The sequence below is a fragment of the Crinia signifera genome, chromosome 6, assembly GCF_055691185.1.
Source record: "Crinia signifera chromosome 6, ASM5569118v1, whole genome shotgun sequence".
In the NCBI taxonomy this organism is placed as follows: Eukaryota; Metazoa; Chordata; class Amphibia; order Anura; family Myobatrachidae; genus Crinia; species Crinia signifera.
In genome coordinates, this window is record NC_139222.1 from 113,563,083 (window position 1) to 113,584,046 (window position 20,964).

The 20,964-nt window shown below is 44.6% G+C and overlaps 1 protein-coding gene across 1 annotated transcript in view; it reads left to right on the top strand.

Annotated features, from left to right (window-relative positions):
- The first annotated feature begins 3,760 nt into the window (after positions 1-3,760).
- The window catches only part of SYCP2 (synaptonemal complex protein 2), a 113,043-nt gene continuing 95,839 nt past the window's right edge, over positions 3,761-20,964 (top strand). Inside the window, exons 1-3 of the mRNA XM_083150084.1 lie at positions 3,761-4,858; positions 7,959-8,068; positions 15,174-15,210. Coding sequence (XP_083006210.1) covers positions 3,761-4,858; positions 7,959-8,068; positions 15,174-15,210 — 1,245 coding nt within the window. The remainder of the gene's footprint in view (positions 4,859-7,958; positions 8,069-15,173; positions 15,211-20,964) is intronic.

Below are 20,964 nucleotides of genomic sequence, written 5' to 3' on the forward strand. Positions count from 1 at the left end.
TTTTCGAGGATAATTATACAATTTATCTCACCATCAACCGGTGCTGCGGTGGGCTATTACTTCAGGCGAAGTCTCTGCGGCACCACCGCAGAAGGCTTGGTTCTTTGGATGAGATCCTCAAATCAGGTGCAGTGCAATAAAGTGCAGGTGCAAAGAAAGTGCGATCCCAATAAAGTGTCCAAGTGTCCAGGTAAAGTGCAAAAAGCAGGTGATTGCACTGAGTGGAATCAAAAGATGTGTCCTTAAAAGCAGGGTCAGCAACGCGTTTCGGAGACACGCCGGTCTCCTTTTTCAAGCTGGGTATGGACACATGTTAATTGTACAGCATATTTATACCTACTTCCTAATTTGCCCTCCAATGAGGAATCCGCGATTTTCGCAGGCCGGAAGTGCCGTGCGTTCCACACGGCACTTCCGGCTTGCGTTCCACCTGGTCTGATGCGATGAAAGGCATCAGCGAGTGGATTCTAATGTTACTTCCGCAACTTGCGCTTACCGGAAGTGTCGTGCGTTCCACACGGCACTTCCGGTTTGCGTTCCACTCGCTACACAGCAGTGCAATGAGTCGGAGGCAGCTTATTGATCTTATTACACAATTTTTACACATATTTCTTATTCTTTGTTGTGGCGCCTCTATTCCCATTGGCAGCTTTTCTTCTCTGTGTTCGGTGGGGCGACTTGGAGATTAACTTCTTTCCTTTCGTCTCCGTCCGCCATTTTTCTTAAGGGCAAGTTTAAGGGCACATGACAGGAATACTTCTTTTTCCGAGGTGGCTCTCCTGATATTACCGGTCTGTGCAGTACTTCATTCCTGCATTGTCCATCCCTAATTACCGGGAGAGCCAACCTCATTGCTTTATTATTCCTTTTTCAGTCATCGTAGGTACATACAAAAGATATAATAAATAGAACAATATTAAATATAAAATCTCTTAAAAATGATTACATTAAAATACTACTATAAAAAGATTACCACAAAAGGATAAAAGAAGGATAAAAACACTGATGATAAATTATTCTAAAAACCACTTCAATTCAAAATCAGCATTAAGACCATTTGGGCACAAGGTATCTAAAGTAAAAATCCGTTTCATCTCATTCTTAGCTAGTCTCTCAAGATCTCTGGTCCTCCAATTACAAGTTACTTGTTGGATTCCCAGGAATCTTTTAATTGCTCCTTCACATTTGTTATGTTGTTTAGTGAAGTGATCAGACAATGGATGGGTCATGCATCCTTTTCTTATATTGTATACATGCTCGGCCAATCTTAATTTTAGGTTTCTTGTGGTTTTTCCTATATAAATCATGTTGCACTCACACTCGAGCATGTAAATTACATTCCTAGAATGGCATGTAATAAACTGATTGATTTTGTGCCTTTTACCATTGATTTCAAATGAAGTGGTCTTTTTCTCATAGCCATTTTTGTTAGTAGTTTTGCACATGAGACATGATCCACAGCGGTGGAATCCTTTGTTTCTATCACTTCCCCCAATTTTTTCAACCAATGCACTTCTTACCAGAATGTTTTTTTAGCGAAGGAGCTCTCCTGTATATGAAATTTGGTTTTGGAGGCATCACTTTACCTAAAATAGGGTCATCTAGGAGAATACGCCAGTTTTTCCTCACTATATTCTCCACCTTTTTATGGTGGGCCCCATACTGGGAAAAAAAAGGCCCATTCTGTGTGCTTTGAGTCTTTATGTTGTTGGGTATCTTTTTGTTTGATTTTCAGCAAATCTGTTCGGCTCATTTTGTTTACCTTTTCTTTGGATTCCTGGAGCCTGTCATGAGTATAACCTTTTTGGAGGAATCTTTGGTCTATATCAGTTATTTGTTGTTCTAGTACTTCTGATTTAGTACAGTTCCTTTTTAACCTCATATATTGACCTATTGGGATGCTATTTAGCCATCTCTGGAGATGTTCGCTGTTAATTTCAATATATGAGTTAGAGTCGGTCTCTTTCCTGTAGGTCTTTGTATGGATGGTCCCAAGATCGATATATATTTTCAAATCCAAGAAAACCAATTCAGATTTGCTGATATTAAAAGTAAGTTTTATGTTAAAATCATTGGAATTTAAAATTTCACAAAATTCATTTAAAAGACTTTCATCTCCCCTCCATATGAATAAAACATCATCAATAAAACGCCACCAGGCTACCAGGTTCACCCCCTCCGCCAGCCTGTTATCTACTGTGCCTGTTTCCCAAAAGGCCATGAACAGGTTGGCGTAACTAGGGGCAAACCTGGTGCCCATGGCTGTCCCCTTTATTTGGAGGTAATAATTTCCATTAAAATAAAAATAATTGTTGTGTAAGATAAAACATATTGAATCAATTATAAAATCTTGTAATTCTTTCGAATATTCACTTTTTCCCAGAAAAAAACGTATAGCTTCTTCTCCATTTTTCCAATCTATGATTGTGTATAGTGTGCTGACGTCTGCACTGACTAATACACAGTTATCGTCCCATATTATGGGTTCCATTTTTCGTAAGACATTACCTGTATCTTTAAGAAAGGATCGTGTCTTTGAAACCAATGGCTGTAGATAGAAGTCTACTAAGGCCGATAGGTTTGATGTTATGCATCCTGTTCCTGTGATAATCGGCCTTCCGGGGGATTTTGTTAGATGTTTGTTAATCTTTGGCAATATGTAAATTGTGGGGGTCGTGGGATTTGAGATATTAATGAAGTCATATTCTTCTTTTGAAATTAACTCATTTTTCATTGCTATTTTGGTAAGCTCCTGGAGTTTTTTTATTATTGAAGTGGTGGGATCACTTCTGAGCTTTTTATAGGTTTGAGTGTCATTTAATTGTCTCTCAATTTCCTTAATGTAATCATTTTTATTCATGATCACGACCCCTCCCTCCTTATCGGCGGGTTTGATTATAACATTGTCCTTTTGTTTTAATGCCTCAATAGCTAACCACTCTTTCTGAGTGACATTTTTCTTCTTTACAGTTTCTATTTTTATCAGTTCCTTCGCAACTATGGAGTTGAAGCAGTCAATGCTTCCTCCTTTTACGTGTTTTGGATAAAACTTTGACTTGCATTTTAGGCTGGTGTTATTTTTTACACCCTCATTCTCAATAGTTTTAGTTTCTGTTTGGCCCGTATTTTCTTTTACCAGAAAGAATTTTTTTACACTTATTTTTCTTACAAATTTCTGCAAGTCAACAAAAAGTTCAAAGGGGTTAGCTTTGGCAGTAGGTGCAAATTTTAGACCCTTTTTTAGGATTTGAGTCTCTTCTTTAGATAATTCAATATCACTCAGATTGAAGATTTTTCCTGTTTCAGTTTCATTACTGAAACAGGAAAAATCTTCAATCTGAGTGATATTGAATTATCTAAAGAAGAGACTCAAATCCTAAAAAAGGGTCTAAAATTTGCACCTACTGCCAAAGCTAACCCCTTTGAACTTTTTGTTGACTTGCAGAAATTTGTAAGAAAAATAAGTGTAAAAAAATTCTTTCTGGTAAAAGAAAATACGGGCCAAACAGAAACTAAAACTATTGAGAATGAGGGTGTAAAAAATAACACCAGCCTAAAATGCAAGTCAAAGTTTTATCCAAAACACGTAAAAGGAGGAAGCATTGACTGCTTCAACTCCATAGTTGCGAAGGAACTGATAAAAATAGAAACTGTAAAGAAGAAAAATGTCACTCAGAAAGAGTGGTTAGCTATTGAGGCATTAAAACAAAAGGACAATGTTATAATCAAACCCGCCGATAAGGGGGGAGGGGTCGTGATCATGAATAAAAATTATTACATTAAGGAAATTGAGAGACAATTAAATGACACTCAAACCTATAAAAAGCTCAGAAGTGATCCCACCACTTCAATAATAAAAAAACTCCAGGAGCTTACCAAAATAGCAATGGAAAATGAGTTAATTTCAAAAGAAGAATATGACTTCATTAATATCTCAAATCCCACGACCCCCACAATTTACATATTGCCAAAGATTCACAAACATCTAACAAAACCCCCCGGAAGGCCGATTATCACAGGAACAGGATGCATAACATCAAACCTATCGGCCTTAGTAGACTTCTATCTACAGCCATTGGTTTCAAAGACACGATCCTTTCTTAAAGATACAGGTGATGTCTTACGAAAAATGGAACCCATAATATGGGACGATAACTGTGTATTAGTCAGTGCAGACGTCAGCACACTATACACAATCATAGATTGGAAAAATGGAGAAGAAGCTATACGTTTTTTTCTGGGAAAAAGTGAATATTCGAAAGAATTACAAGATTTTATAATTGATTCAATATGTTTTATCTTACACAACAATTATTTTTATTTTAATGGAAATTATTACCTCCAAATAAAGGGGACAGCCATGGGCACCAGGTTTGCCCCTAGTTACGCCAACCTGTTCATGGCCTTTTGGGAAACAGGCACAGTAGATAACAGGCTGGCGGAGGGGGTGAACCTGGTAGCCTGGTGGCGTTTTATTGATGATGTTTTATTCATATGGAGGGGAGATGAAAGTCTTTTAAATGAATTTTGTGAAATTTTAAATTCCAATGATTTTAACATAAAACTTACTTTTAATATCAGCAAATCTGAATTGGTTTTCTTGGATTTGAAAATATATATCGATCTTGGGACCATCCATACAAAGACCTACAGGAAAGAGACCGACTCTAACTCATATATTGAAATTAACAGCGAACATCACCAGAGATGGCTAAATAGCATCCCAATAGGTCAATATATGAGGTTAAAAAGGAACTGTACTAAATCAGAAGTACTAGAACAACAAATAACTGATATAAACCAAAGATTCCTCCAAAAAGGTTATACTCATGACAGGCTCCAGGAATCCAAAGAAAAGGTAAACAAAATGAGCCGAACAGATTTGCTGAAAATCAAACAAAAAGATACCCAACAACATAAAGACTCAAAGCACACAGAATGGGCCTTTTTTTTCCCAGTATGGGGCCCACCATAAAAAGGTGGAGAATATAGTGAGGAAAAACTGGCGTATTCTCCTAGATGACCCTATTTTAGGTAAAGTGATGCCTCCAAAACCAAATTTCATATACAGGAGAGCTCCTTCGCTAAAAAAACATTCTGGTAAGAAGTGCATTGGTTGAAAAAATTGGGGGAAGTGATAGAAACAAAGGATTCCACCGCTGTGGATCATGTCTCATGTGCAAAACTACTAACAAAAATGGCTATGAGAAAAAGACCACTTCATTTGAAATCAATGGTAAAAGGCACAAAATCAATCAGTTTATTACATGCCATTCTAGGAATGTAATTTACATGCTCGAGTGTGAGTGCAACATGATTTATATAAGAAAAACCACAAGAAACCTAAAATTAAGATTGGCCGAGCATGTATACAATATAAGAAAAGGATGCATGACCCATCCATTGTCTGATCACTTCACTAAACAACATAACAAATGTGAAGGAGCAATTAAAAGATTCCTGGGAATCCAACAAGTAACTTGTAATTGGAGGACCAGAGATCTTGAGAGACTAGCTAAGAATGAGATGAAACGGATTTTTACTTTAGATACCTTGTGCCCAAATGGTCTTAATGCTGATTTTGAATTGAAGTGGTTTTTAGAATAATTTATCATCAGTGTTTTTATCCTTCTTTTATCCTTTTGTGGTAATCTTTTTATAGTAGTATTTTAATGTAATCATTTATTAAGAGATTTTATATTTAATATTGTTCTATTTATTATATCTTTTGTATGTACCTACGATGACTGAAAAAGAAATAATAAAGCAATGAGGTTGGCTCTCCCGGTAATTAGGGATGGACAATGCAGGAATGAAGTACTGCACAGACCGGTAATATGAGGAGAGCCACCTCGGAAAAAGAAGTATTCCTGTCATGTGCCCTTAAACTTGCCCTTAAGAAAAATGGCGGACGGAGACGAAAGGAAAGAAGTTAATCTCCAAGACGCCCCACCGAACACAGAGAAGAAAAGCTGCCAATGGGAATAGAGGCGCCACAACAAAGAATAAGAAATATGTGTAAAAATTGTGTAATAAGATCAATAAGCTGCCTCCGACTCATTGCACTGCTGTGTAGCAAAAGGAAGGCAAACCGGAAGTGCCGTGTGGAACGCACGACACTTCCGGTAAGCGCAAGTTGCGGAAGTAACATTAGAATCCACTCGCTGATGCCTTTCATCGCATCAGACCAGGTGGAACGCAAGCCGGAAGTGCCGTGTGGAACGCACGGCACTTGCGGCCCGCGAAAATCGCGGATTCCTCATTGGAGGGCAAATTAGGAAGTAGGTATAAATATGCTGTACAATCAACATGTGTCCATACCCAGCTTGAAAAAGGAGACCGGCGTGTCTCCGAAACGCGTTGCTGACCCTGCTTTTAAGGACACATCTTTTGATTCCACTCAGTGCAATCACCTGCTTTTTGCACTTTGGGGGTTATTTTAGTCCATTCTTTCTGACAAAATCCTTCTTAGATGGACAAAACCATGTGCACTGCGGGTGGGGCAGATGTAACTTGTGCAGAGAGAATTAGATTTGGGTGGGGTTTTTCTTCAAAGTGAGATCTATATTGAAGTGTAAAATCATGCAGTCAGTATTTTCCCTGCACAGAAACAAAATAACTCACCCAAATCTAATTCTCTCTGCACATGTTACATCTGCCCCCCCTGCAGTGCACATGGTTTTGTCTATCTAAGAAGGATTTTGTCAGAAAGAATGAACTAGAATAAACCCCTTTACCTGGACACTTGGACACTTTATTGGGATCGCACTTTCTTTGCACCTGCACTTTATTGCACCTGCACCTGATTTGAGGATCTTATCCAAAGAACCAAGCCTTCTGCGGTGGTGCCGCAGAGACTTCGCCTGAAGTAATAGCCCACCGCAGCACCGGTTGATGGTGAGATAAATTGTATAATTATCCTCGAAAATTGTCGATCCAAGTCCGATGTCCACAAGAATTTGTTTGTATCTTGTATTTGTTTGCTTGTTTTTAATCTAATAAACCCCTGTCCAATTATATGGTGGTTTAAATATCTTTTTGAAGAAGTTGCGCCTGGCTACAACTAAATTTGTTTGTTTCCAGTATACCTAGGAGGTGGTGTACCTCCTTTCTAGTTGTAGTAGGCTGCACTCCCTCAAATTCATTGCGCTAATTATTCCACATATCCTGTGCATATCGATATTTATTGGAGGCTAGCAATCCTCCATACAAGTGGCTGCTGATATACAAACACCTGTGACCTCTCCACATTTAAGAGTTGATCATTTAAATTTTCTAAGTATTCTGGCTTATCCATCAAACTTGTAACCAAACAGTATTTATCATACAACAACATTGATCACTAGATTTATTTCAATATTCACACATACAGATAAATACCCTGGACTGCACTGTACTATACTCTATTTTAATATTGAACCAAAAAGGCAGGACACCTTTTCGGTACAGTAGCATCTAAAAATTCCATTCTATGCCCTTTATTAGCACAGTTATTCACTCTATTTTCTGGAATGGAATGCATGCTGCTCGTGGTTCCTGTTCCCGTCTGCAGTACGGATAAGCATGATTGTACTAATTCATGTTTCCTGTATTCCACAGCAAAGGTATTAAAGTGTATTTTTGCAGGTGTATACAGCACCAGCTGACTTTAACGATGTATTACTGGCAGGCTGGCTGGAGGGATTGAGGTGTTATAGGCTGGGACGTATTAAATGGTTTTAACTTAAACCATTTTTATTACTGGCAGACCATAATAAAAAGAGTGTCTGTCTAAATAATTTAAATGCTACTACCCCATGTAGTGATAATACACAATGAACGTTCTACATAATCATTAAAGCCAAACTAGCCTTTATTATAAATACGAGACTCATGTATAAATATAGAATATGTTAATAAATATTAACATGTTGAATATCATTCTAAAGATTTTTCATTTACAATTTTGCTTTTCACAGGAAGAAAAGGGCAAAGGTCTTCCAGATGCAGCACAGTCACTAATTAGCAAAATAGGAAGCAAATACTCTAAAGAGGCTTTAAGAAAAAAGCAAGAACAGATGTCAGTGAGGTATTCTGAACTAAAATGTTTCTCCAATTTTATGATTTAGCATATACAAACAACATAAACTGTACACAAGGTGTAAATTAGAATATTATAGGGATTGAGGAAGAGAAGGAGGGGGTTACAAGAATAAACGAGGAAAGCACACCTCTGCTGGGTAATGCTGGAAATGTCTAAGGGATACAAAAGAATGTTGTTCACGCTAATCCTTGCACACAGTTTGTTGTACAGGGATAGAATTATGATAAGGAAAGAAAGAAAGACCTACATCAAAGAAAACCTGAACCACCATCTTTTCCAACAGCTTGATGCCATTATTGAGCAGGGAGATGGGTCTTTAGCTGGAATGCAGGGTCAGGTACTTACTTTCCTTAGGGATAATGGAAACAAATGCCTCCCTTGCCTGGGAAGAGGAAATGAGTGTTAAGGCCCCCATACACTAGGGCGACTTGTCCTTAGGACAAGTCGCCCCCGACTTCCCCCTGAGCTTCCCCGGCTGCTCCCCGGGGGAGCTTGATTAGATTGGCACTTGATGTGCCATTTTTTACATGTGATAAATCGTCTCGATTTATCATATGTAAAAAACCGGGGGAGCAGGGGGGGCTACAGAGGTGGGAGCTGGTGGGAGCAGGGGGGCTGGGGACGCTGCGGGGGACACGTCTGTGTCCCCCGCTGCTGGGGACACGTCTGTGTCCCCCGCTGCTGGGGACGCTGCGGGGGACAGCGTCTGTGCGGCGAGGCGGTAGAGGGAGCAGGGGGGGCTGGGGACGCTGCGGGGGACACGTCTGTGTCCCCCGCTGCTGGGGACGCTGCGGGGGGACAGCGTCTGTGCGGCGAGGCGGTAGGGGGGGCTGGGGACGCTGCGGGGGACACAGGCGGCATAGAGCCGGGCAGGGGGAGCCGGCCGGGAGCTGTCAGTAATGAATAAAAAAAAAAAGCCCATACAATGAATGGGCAGCCTGTGATTGGCTGCTGAGCGCTCTCTCAGCCAATTGCTGACTGGCTGAGAGAGCGCTCAGCCAATCACAGGCCGCCCATTCATTGTATGGGCTTTTTTTTTTTATTCATTACTGACAGCTCCCGGCCGGCTCCCCCTGCCCGGCTCTATGCCGCCTGTGTCCCCCGCAGCGTCCCCAGCCCCCCCTGCTACCTCCACCGCCGCGCCGCCCCACTAGGTCCCAAGTCGGGTGGTCGGACGTGCAGCAGGTCCGACCACCCGACGCAGATCCGATGCGCACGGGACCGCGCATCGGATCTGAGGGGACATCAAAACTAGCCGATTTTGGTCCGATTTCGGCCAGATCCGACTGATCTGGCTGAAATCTGACCAAAATCGGCTAGTGTATGGGGGCCTTTAGAAAGTGCATTTATGGCTGGAATGGAACTAGTTACTGAACTCATCAAGGCCAGGATCTTTTCAGAGAGAGTTGATTAAACTGGGGGCTTTGTGCTCCTTAAGGGTGAAGGTCAGGATCTTTCATTACTGTCCACTATGATGGCATCACATGAAGCTTTGTGGGTTTTATGCTAGTGCATGGACCTGTGAGAGCACTGCGAGTGCAGCATGCATAAGTATTTAGTTAAGGGATGAATATGTCAGCACAAGTCCTAATAGAGTTCAACACAATAGATATGAAAGTCCTTGCCCTGCAGGGATTGCATTTTTGGACAACCTCCTTAAACTAACAGACTACAGATAATATCCCGATTAGCATCAGTCGGGGATTGGGGACAGGGCTAGGTGGAGAAGCAGAATCGGTACTCTTTACCTAGAAGGGCGCCAGCGATTGAAATCGCGGGCATCGGGGGTAAAAAATCGCGGCCATCGCGGGTAAATCGCGGGTACATTAAAATCGGGTACCCGCGATGACCGCGATTTTCCCATAGGGATCAATGTTAAAAACGGTGATTGACCGCGATTTTAATGTTAAATGCCTCAATGCCCGCGATTTGGCCATAGGAATCAATGTTAAATGGGCCACAGAGCCCTAATAGTCACCGTGAACTCTGAAATGGCCCCCACAATTGTTAACGCCACCCCACGATCAACGTCAACCCGAAGCGTGGCGAGCGCAGCGAGCCCGCGAGGGGCGGCGGTACGCGTCCTCCGACCTTTTCATGCCCTACTATCCACGTCGGCGTGGAGTTGAGAATAGAATAGTGTGGCGAGCGCAGCGAGCCACCGAGCCCGAAGCGTGGCGAGCGCACACGGATACCTTCACAGGTAAACGCGTCCCCTCGCGGGCTTCACAGGTGTCCGCTTTTCGCCACGGACACCTGTGAAGCCCGCAAGGGGACGCGTATAACTGTGAAGGTATCCGCGTCCCCTCGCGGGGCTTGCTGCGCTCGCCACGCTTCGGGCCTCGGTGGCTCGCTGCGCTCGCCACACTAGGTACTTGTTTCCTATCTGGGCGCCCACTAAGTTAATTGCGCACCATGCTATTCTCCGTAGTGAAATCTGATCGCATCGCATCGTACACATACACGATATTGAACGATGCGATGCGATCCGATTCGATTTCCCATAGGAAACAATGTTAAATGGATCAATTTACCCAAATCAGCATAGGGAAGAATGGTAAATGGGCCAGAAACCCCCAAAAAACCCACAGAGCAGTGGAATGTCCCCCCAAAAGTAGTTGACTCCACCCCGCCATCAACGTGAACCCGAAGCGTGGCGAGCGCAGCGAGCCCGCGAGGGGCGGCGGCACGCGTCCTCCGACCTTTTCATGCCCTACTATCCACTAGGGCGTGGAGTGAGAATAGAATAGTGTGGCGAGCCACCGAGCCCGAAGCGTGGCGAGCGCAGCGGATACCTTCACAGGTAAACGCGTCCCTTCGCGGGCTTCCCAGGTGTCCGCGTCGCCATGGACACCTGGGAAGCCCGCGAGGGGACGCGTATAACTGTGAAGGTATCCGCGTCCCCTCGCGGGGCTCGCTGCGCTCGCCACGCTTCGGGCTCGGTGGCTCGCTGCGCTCGCCACACTATTCTATTCTCACTCCACGCCCTAGTGGATAGTAGGGCATGAAAAGGTCGGAGGACGCGTACCGCCGCCCCTCGCGGGCTCGCTGCGCTCGCCACGCTTCGGGTTCACGTTGATGGCGGGGTGGCGTCAACTACTTTTGGGGGGACATTTCAATGTTCAGGGGTGTTTTTGGCCCATTTACTATTGTTCCTATTATAATTTGGCAAAATTGAGCCATTTCACATTGTTTCCTATGGGAAATCGGATCGCATCGCATCGTTCAATATCGTGTATGTGTACGATGCGATGCGATCCGATTTCAGTACGGTGCCGTACGTAGAAAACCTGGGCGCCCAGATAGGAAACAAGTACCCCACACTATTCTATTCTCAACTCCACGCCGACGTGGATAGTAGGGCATGAAAAGGTCGGAGGACGCGTACCGCCGCCCCTCGCGGGCTCGCTGCGCTCGCCACGCTTCGGGTTGACGTTGATCGTGGGGTGGCGTTAACAATTGTGGGGGCCATTTCAGAGTTCACGGTGACTATTAGGGCTCTGTGGCCCATTTAACATTGTTTCCTATGTAAAAATCGCGGGCATTGAGGCATTGAACACTAAAATTGGGTCCAATCTGATTTTTAACATTGGTCCCTATGGGAAATCGCGGCCATCGCGTCGCACCCGATTTTTAGTGCATTCGATGGTCGCGATGGGCGCCCTTCTAGGTAAAGAGTACCGCAGAATCTGTATGCAGCGCACAATTGAACTTGGCATGAAAAAAGCTATAGCTGCTGCATCATAACAGCATACTGTATATAACTTCAGAATCAGTCACACACCAATATGTGTCATATATCAAATGAATCAGTTTATTCTCATGATTACATTGCAATTGAAGTCTTACATTCATGCAGAAAAGGCACTTGTGCAACCGGAGTCGCCTGGGTCCTTTGTGTGACTTCAGCAGTAGTTTATGAGAACACATCTACACATTCCATGAACAAGAAGGCAGTTATTACCATATAAGCACATACCTATTGAAGCTAAGGGCCTTATTCAGATTGCATCGGTACTGCGCGCATTCGCACGCAGTACCGATGTGCGTCTGCGCATGCGTGTTTCTGCGCATGTGCAGGCGCATGGTGCGTGCACCCACGGCGACCTTTCGGGTCGCCGGGTGCACGCACCCATGGCAGCGAGGGGGGGCGGAGATGGGCGTGGAGCGCCGGGCTGCCCCATTACCATATGGGAACGCCCAGCGTTCCATGGGCGTTTCCATGAGAACGCTGGGAGTTCTCATGGTAATGAGGCAGTGACGCGGGTGTGTGGGAGGGGTAGCTGACATCACCGGATGTCTGCTGCCCGCCCATATCACGCCAGCGTGCACGCATATATACGCAACTGAAAAGTCACTTATATATGCGTGCACGCTAAACATCATTCGATGGTCGGTGACCATCGAATGATGTGGGCGGACACCCCAGCAAAACGAATGGATGTTTATGCAAAACATCCATTCGCTGCTGTGCGGGCGAAGCCGCACTTTGCTGGGGGGGGCGTGCGTTCGCCGGGCGAGGTTTGGTGGACTCGCAAGGCTGCGAATTCGCAGCCTTGCGAATCAACCTGAATAACCCCCTAAGCTTCATAAAATACAAATCTTACCCCCATACACACGAAGTGATATTTTAAACCGTATTGTTCATTCTGGTCCTTCTGAGTGATATTCTTTATAATATCGCCTAGTGTGTACTTTCCCGTGGGTCGTTAACTATGTCCTCCGTTGCCTGTGCATGCAGATCAATTTTGAATATATTGTCAACAACTGTATGCATGTAGCTTGACCTCACTGAACAACATTCAGTGCATATGCGTTTGCCTACAGGTTTTGCGTTAATAGCTGACGATATTGTGGAGTGAATCATCTAGTGTACTCTGCATTAGATACTTGTAAGAGTCCATTTTGGACACAACTAAAAGGAGTGTGTTTGACTTGCATCTCAATGCCCTATCTGTGTAGTACAGGTACAACTTCAATTATCAGGCACCTGATGGTCCGGAACCTCTTTTAATCCGGATGCATCAGGTGCTGGGGCAGTTAGGATTTGGGAGGGTTTAGAGCAGGGGTGGGGAACCTCCGGCCCCCGCACCCAGTATGTCCGGCCCGCCCGCCTGCCTATATTACAGCCGCCCGCCCGCCTATATTACAGAAGTATCATCCGCCCGGCCGTCTATATTTCATACCAGCCGCCGGGGAGATGTGCATAAGACGCGCCCGCCAATCACTGCCGGCGCATCCCCTTCACAGCCACTGTGATTGGCGGGCGCGTCTTCTACACATCTCCCCGGCGGCAGCAGCAGCAGCAGCCATCCCCGGCGCCTGGTATGTAATATAGGAGGGCAGGCGGATGATAATACATCAGTAATATAGGCGGGCGGGCGGCTGATACATCAGTTATATAGGCGGGCGGGCAGCTGATTAATCGGTAATATAGCCGGGCGGGTGGCGGGGGAGATGTGCAGAAGACGCGCCCGCCAATGCTGCTTCTCTCACCCTCCCTTCCCCAGTGACTGACACATCCAGGGGTTGTCATTTACCCCTGGATTCACCCCCAAACAGGTTAATGTGATTATATCTGATTCTCATAATCAGACATAATCACATTAACCTGTTTGGGGGTGACACCCCCCCCCCCTTCCTCCACACTGTCACTTTTTATGGTGTCTCTGCCCACATGTATATGTCGCTGCCCGTGTGTATAATGCCCACATGTATATGCCGCTGCCCGTGTGTATAATGCCCACATGTATATGCCGCTGCCTTGTGTATAATGCCCACATGTATATGCCGCTGCCAGTGTGTAACTATAAGCCCACATGTATATGCCGCTGCCCGTGTGTATAATGCCCACATGTATATGCCGCTGCCCGTGTGTATAATGCCCACATGTATATGCAGCTGCCCTTGTGTATAATGCCCACATGTATATGCAGCTGCCCTTGTGTATAATGCCCACACGTATATGCCGCTGCCAGTGTGTATAATGCCCACATGTTTATGCCGCTGCCCTGTGTATAATGCCCACATGTATATGCCGCTGCCCTGTGTATAATGCCCACGCGTATACGCCGATAATTGATCATTTTTATATGGCCCCCGAAGGGTTTTCAAATTTTCCAAATGGCCCTCGGTAGAAAAAAGGTTCCCCACCCCTGGTTTAGAGGGTAGCAGGAAGGAGTAAGTCATGCTGCGAGTAGGAGAAGCATGCTGCTGGCACTGCTCTCGTGTGTGTGTGTGGGGGGGGGGGGGGGGGGGAGAAGCGGTGCTGCTGGTGGACAGAGACGCATGGGGAAGTGGACTGCAGGAGAGTGGTTGCAGAGGGTAAAACTGGAGTGCGTGGGGGAGTTGCGCTTTGAGGGGGGACACCAGGTGCGGGGGGCATATTTGATACATATTGTTTCCTGGTGTCCAGATCTCCCATGGGGAGCACATACACATGCACAGACTTGTGCTAAGGGATTTTGCTAAGTGATTTTGCTTAAGCAAAAAAGGCCGGGTAGTGGTTCAGAATGAGAGATTGCGATCAATATATCTCATTCTGTACACACGTAGAGATTTGCACTCACTTGCTAAGCAATTTGGCAAGATTTTGACTGCATGCACTGACTTAGTTAGCAGGAGATAATTATTCTCTTGGGGCATACACACGGAGCGATCTGTGCTTACTTTCTAAGCAATCTAGTCAGATTGCTTAGAATATAGCACAAAATCGCTCCGTGTGTATGCCCCTTAACACTTGAATCCATTGTCCTTGGAAGTTAGTTTAGCGTAGTTTATATCATATAGCCCATTCTCCCTGAATTTTAGGGGAGGCACACAAATGTGAGGGAGTTCTCCCAAGATAAAGGGCAACACATTCGATCCACTTTTGTTAGGAAGTGAAGGGGGCATAATGATGCTCATTTTATCACAACATTGCATCCAAACCATTATGCTGTGAGTTGCAGAAAAAAATTATACCTCCCTCTCTTCAATATGGACCTCCCATAGAATGAGTCTCGCAGAGTCCTACATGCAAAAGCCAACAATAATAGCCTGTATATAGTTTGGGATTAAAACTTATTTTGATTTTATGGTCATGTTTCAGGCAAATTCTAAGTAAAAGCAACACTCAAACAAAGAAGGTAAGTTTGTTTTTTTAATCCGTTTATTTAATGATTTTCTTAAAAATACAAACTCAACCGAATGTAATAAGAGGTATGCATCAATCCTTACTGACCTGTCCGTTCATAAAGAAAATCACAGTGTTTGCTGTACACTAAAATAACTTTGTATTTTATATTTGTATTAAATAGCCGATATAGATTTTTTGTTCGGGACATTGAAATTATTTACAATTTGTCTCCAACCTCTATATTCCTATTCTGGAACTGTTTTAAAGCTGCGAACCAGTGAGAGCAATGCCATCACCTTTGAATAAAATAAGAGCATAATCATGGCTGGTCTCTGTGTCCTCCCCTGGGAGTTCTATTTGACATGTGATGTTGCTATGGGCAACCAGTCAGCATCTACTTCTAATTTATTTAGCACCTTCTAGGACATGGGTCTTCAAACTGTGGCCCTCCAGATGTTGTGGAACTACATGTCCCAGCATGCCCTGACAGTTTTGGCATGCTCTTATAGGAAAAAATGTGGCAATGCATGTTGGAACATCTAGTTTCACAACATCTGGAGGGCCACAGTTTGAAGATCCATGTTCTAGAAGATGATAGATAGAATCTGATTGGTTTCCCATAGCAACATCCGTGTGAAATATAACTCGGATCTTCGTAAATTTCCCCCCTAGTGTGGTTGGGGAAACAGCTTACCAGGTGGTTAGTAAAGGAAGCGGTATTTAGCCCCCTATTACCACATGTATAATTAACTTTGGCACTTGTGTAATTTCACAGTGGCACTTACGTAGTCATCGTAGTGTATCTAGCCAGCGTAGTCAGCATCAGTGTTGTGTTCCCGCAACCAGCATAGACAGCTGTCAGCGTAGCGTCTCTGTCAGCATCGCAGCCAGCGTAGTCAGCATAACTGTCAGCATCAACGTTGTGTTCCCGCACCCAGCGTAGTCAGCTTGTGTCTGCGACTGTGTGTACGTTCGCGCCTAACCGGCGTTAGCGTAGTCAGTTAGCGTTGTCAGCTTTTATTACATTGTGTGGGAACCATTGAGAGTTTTTTTAACCTGTCAGGATAGGGTCCCCTGTATTTCTATTTCTTGCAACTTAAGGGGACACACCCTGTATAAGAAGCAGCAGTCTATTCTCTTTCAAATATCCATTTTATTTGTGAAAATTCCTAGCACCACTATAGCTTCTATAGTGACTCTTCTGGCCACTAACCCCCCTTCCCTGTTTTTTTAACCTGACTGTCTTGACAGGTGTGAATGTGTTCCTAAAACACCCCCAATATCCATGTCAGCCTGAAGCGTGGCAAGCACACGCGGTACGAGTCCACCCGACCTGTTCATACCCCCACTCTCCACGTAGGCGTGGAGTTGATTTTATAAAGTGTGGCAAGCGCATCGAGCCACTGAGGCCGAAGTGTGGCGAACGGACGCGTAAAACGAGCCCGAAGCGTGGTGAGCGCAGCGGATTACTTGACGTGTATTCCGCGTCCCATCCTGGGGCTCGCCAAGCTTCGGGCTCGTTTTACGCCTTCCCTCGCTGCGCTCGCCATACTGTATAGATTCAACTCCAAGCCGACGTGGATAGTGGGGGTATGAACAGATCGGGGGGGACTCGTGGGGCTCGCTGCACTTGCCACGCTTCAGGCTGACATGGATAGTGGGGTTTTGAAACGGCGGAATTTGCCAGTATGTAATATGGAGCACTGGCAAATGCGTCCTTTATTGTTCAAGAGACGCACTTGCGCATCGCACCCCCCCCCCCTTTGTGGACGAAACACACGCTCTACCAAACCCCTAACCCTGACCATCTCCCTGAAGCGGACACGGGCAGGGTTGCCCGACCCAACCGCACGAATTACTGAGATGCACAAGCGTATGAGACTCTCGGGCAGATGGAGCGCCTCTCCACTGGTGTATGCACGATCGCCTCTCTGCCGGTGTCCACCAGCGCAGGGGATCTGGCGGTTACCGCTGCTGTGTGAGAGGCGCTCACTAGGCTTGCCAGGGATGCTGGGGACAGAGCTGCAGCTCGCGGGGACAGTATGGTGACTACGATGCCTTACGGGGACCCTATGCTGACAGCGTAGCGTGCGGCCGTGAAACAACACAAGTAACTTAACTTTTTCTATACTACCTTGCTATAGAGCCACCACTGCCACTCCTGATTGGCTGCTGTCACCTCTTCCAATTGTGCCCGGCTGGTCACTGTCCTCGTTACCGCAATCAGCAGCTGAGTGAGGCACCATAGTAATCAGGGCGCTGACAGCAATGAAGAAGACACTGTCAGCGCCCTGACTACTCCGCCAGCCCTGTTTTTGACAGACTCTTAGTGCTTGGCTATACAATTGATAAACTCTGGCAATTTTTATGTTTCCTTGAGGCTTTTCAGCTCTTCCTCTTCCTTCAAACTCTGGATATTAAAGTTTCTGTATTCTGAGTTTTGCTGCCGCAATGTGGTCAAATCTGATATGGCACTATTAACTAATTGCAGTTGTTGCACTGCGGCTATAAATATTTCGGTACTTATCCATGTCGGCACGGAGTTGATTTTATATAGTGTGGCAAGCGCATCGAGCCACCGCGCCCGAAGCGTGGCGAGCGTACGCGGAAAACTAAGCAAATAGCTACATAAGTACCAATATTTCTTATTTTTACTCTGCTTTACTGATACTGCTGCAAAACCCTCTATCCTGTCAGTGAGTGAGTAAATCACCAGAGCCAGTTACTCTGCATACTATAGTATTGAAAATGGTGACTATATTCAAAATCCTGCATATTTCTGTTATGATGTTTGTGGTTCTTCTTGCAGATCAAATGAGCTGCTTTAGTAAAATGCTTAACCTTTTTATCACATCACTAGGGTTTAGTTGATTACAGTGAGGGGGTTATGGTATGCTAGGTTGACATTCACTAGGTCGACACCCTATGGTCGACAGTCATTAGGTCAACACCACTGAATGGTCAACATACTCATTGTCGACAGGGTCTTAAGGTCGGTGCAAGCTTTGGGTCGACAATGGGAAGGTCGACAGTCAAAAGGTTGACACTAGTTTTTCACATTTGTTTTTTGTCCCGAATGTCAACACATCTGAAAGTTTCCATTGCTAGGGTCTTTAACAAACTTCTCCACTTCAACTGGAGTTTGTAGCCCTGTAATCTCTGCCTGGGCTCTTTGAAACAAGATTTGTATTCTATTTCAGGGGCAGATTTATTAAGCTTGGAAAAGAGATAAACTGGAGATAAAGCGGAGAAAAGGTAAAAGGAGATAAAGCACCAGCCAATCAGCTGTGTTTGAAAATGACAGTTGGGAGTTGATTGGCTGGTGCTTTATCTCCTTTTGCCTTTTCTCCGCTTTATCTCCAGTTTATCTCTTCTCCAAGCTTAATAATACCCCTTTTACACCAAAATCCCTGGTCGGACCCTGGTCTTTGAACACAGGAGTTTCCAGGATTGGACCCAGCTTCATACCCCATTTACACAGCACTGTGACCCAGGTCGGACCCAGGTCTGCGCCATTTACACTGATCCTGGGTCAGCACTGCTTTTCCCTATGAATGACATTAAAAATGTCCATTTTAGGACTGATAAACTGCCATCCAACCTTCCCTCAATGATTTAAAATAAAAATTAAAAGACATGACAAGTTAGCATTGAAAAATGTTGGTTTGTTTATTTTGTAAAATATTTTTCAAAAAGTATTATTCAGTGCTCAAGCCTACATAGCGGTATAAAAGTGCAGCATCACCCATGTGCTCTCCCCAGCCCCTTCCCCTGCAGCAGCAGACCGAATCTCCCATGTGCTCCCCCCAGTCCCCCCCCACCCAAAAAAAAATAATATAAATGATACTGCATCCAATTATGATTTCTGTGTGCACTGCCCGTATCCTTCCTGGCTGCTGTCTTTTGCCACTGCTGCGCACTGTGGAAAGGCGTCCAGAACTTCTGGTATCCTTTCAGCACTACCCAGATGTCCCAACCTGGGTTGGGACCATTTACACCGCCCACAACCCAGGTCCAACCAGTGTTCAACCCTGGTCAGGACCTGGGTAGGAGACCAGTGTTACTGGACCTGGGTTGACCCCTTTTACACCAACATTGATCTGGGTCCGACCTGGGTTAATCTGCCCCTAAGAATACTTCTCCAATCAGATTTCATATGCTATACTTGTAATGAGGTGATAAGGCTAGATCAGGGCTGGGCAACACCGGCCCTCCAGATGTTAATGAACTACACATCCCAGGATGCTTTGCATTAGTTTTGCTATGTGGCCATGCTGAAACTGATGCAAGGCATGCTGGGATGTGTAGTTCATCAACATCTGGAGGGCCGGTGTTGCCCAGTCCTGGGCTAGATGCTCTCCTTATCAACATGTAGCTGGAAATGCTCCTATTGAAGGTATTAAAATGCTCACTAACAAGTGACTTCTCTTTATATTTTCTTTGCTATTACTTCAATTTATCCTGTCCTAGGTGGTTTCAAATATCTGCACTGACAACTTAAAGAGAATTTACAAGCTAGTGCATGAGTTTTTGGTAGGCCAGTAGGTGTCAGTTCAGATTTACCATATGTATGCTGTGTCACAACAATGCAAAATGGTTTGTTTTTACCTGAAGCATGTTTGTTTTTATAACTTGCAGTACAATTGCTTTTTAGGTATGCTCTTGGCTGTGCTACATGTACAGATTACATTGAAGCAAATCCTCCTCACATGGGGGTTTATTCTAGTTCATTCTTTCTGACAAAATCCTTCTTAGATGGACAAAACCATGTGCACTGCAGGGGGGCAGATGTAACATGTGCAGAGAGAATTAGATTTGGGTGAGTTATTTTGTTTCTGTGCAGGGAAAATACTGACTGCATGATTTTACACTTCGATATAGATCTCACTTTGAAGAAAAACCCCACCCAAATCTAATTCTCTCTGCACAAGTTACATCTGCCCCACCCGCAGTGCAGATGGTTTTGTCCATCTAAGAAGGATTTTGTCAGAAAGAATGGACTAGAATAACCCCCATGGTTATAAACAAATATTTGATCTTGCTGCCAGTCAGCATTGGCGTATAGATCAGTGTTTGCACAGACACCTCTAAGCTTAAAGGTGCATACACACAGAAAGATTTAACAAACGATCCAAACTCCTTAACAATTTCCTCAGAACTCCTGGACAATCGATTTTGTGTCAAATAGTAAACGAGGTACTTGTTTAGTTTCACGGTGGCAGCATGGCCGCCTTGAACTTCCGGGTACGGCGCTCACCAAACTATCTAAAATAAACTAAATTAACTCTATGCCAACGTAGATAGTTCATACCCCTATTTTAGATAGCGTGGCGAGCGCAGCGTGGGCGAGCGAAGCGAGCCCCGCAAGGGGACTGAGACGCACGGCCGCTGCCGCCATGAAACTAAACAAGTACCGTAAACGATTGTACAAACGATTACACATGAACGATCGATCTTAAATGATGGTGGAGGGGAGTGGGAGCCAGTCACACAGCTTTACCAAATCGTTCATTGTGCATACACATGAAAGATTGGTACACATCGCTAATGATCTGTGATCTTTCTGCATGCAGGAAAGATCATCGACCTCTACCAACGACCGGCGGGTACGTGCATCGGCATCGATATCATTCGAACAAATCGGACAATTTGAGCGATTGGTAGTTTCAATCGGTCGGGAAAGCCCAGATCTTTTGCCAAATTTATCCGTGTGTACGCAACATTAGAGAAATTAAAACATCCACCACTAAATACATTTTGTTTT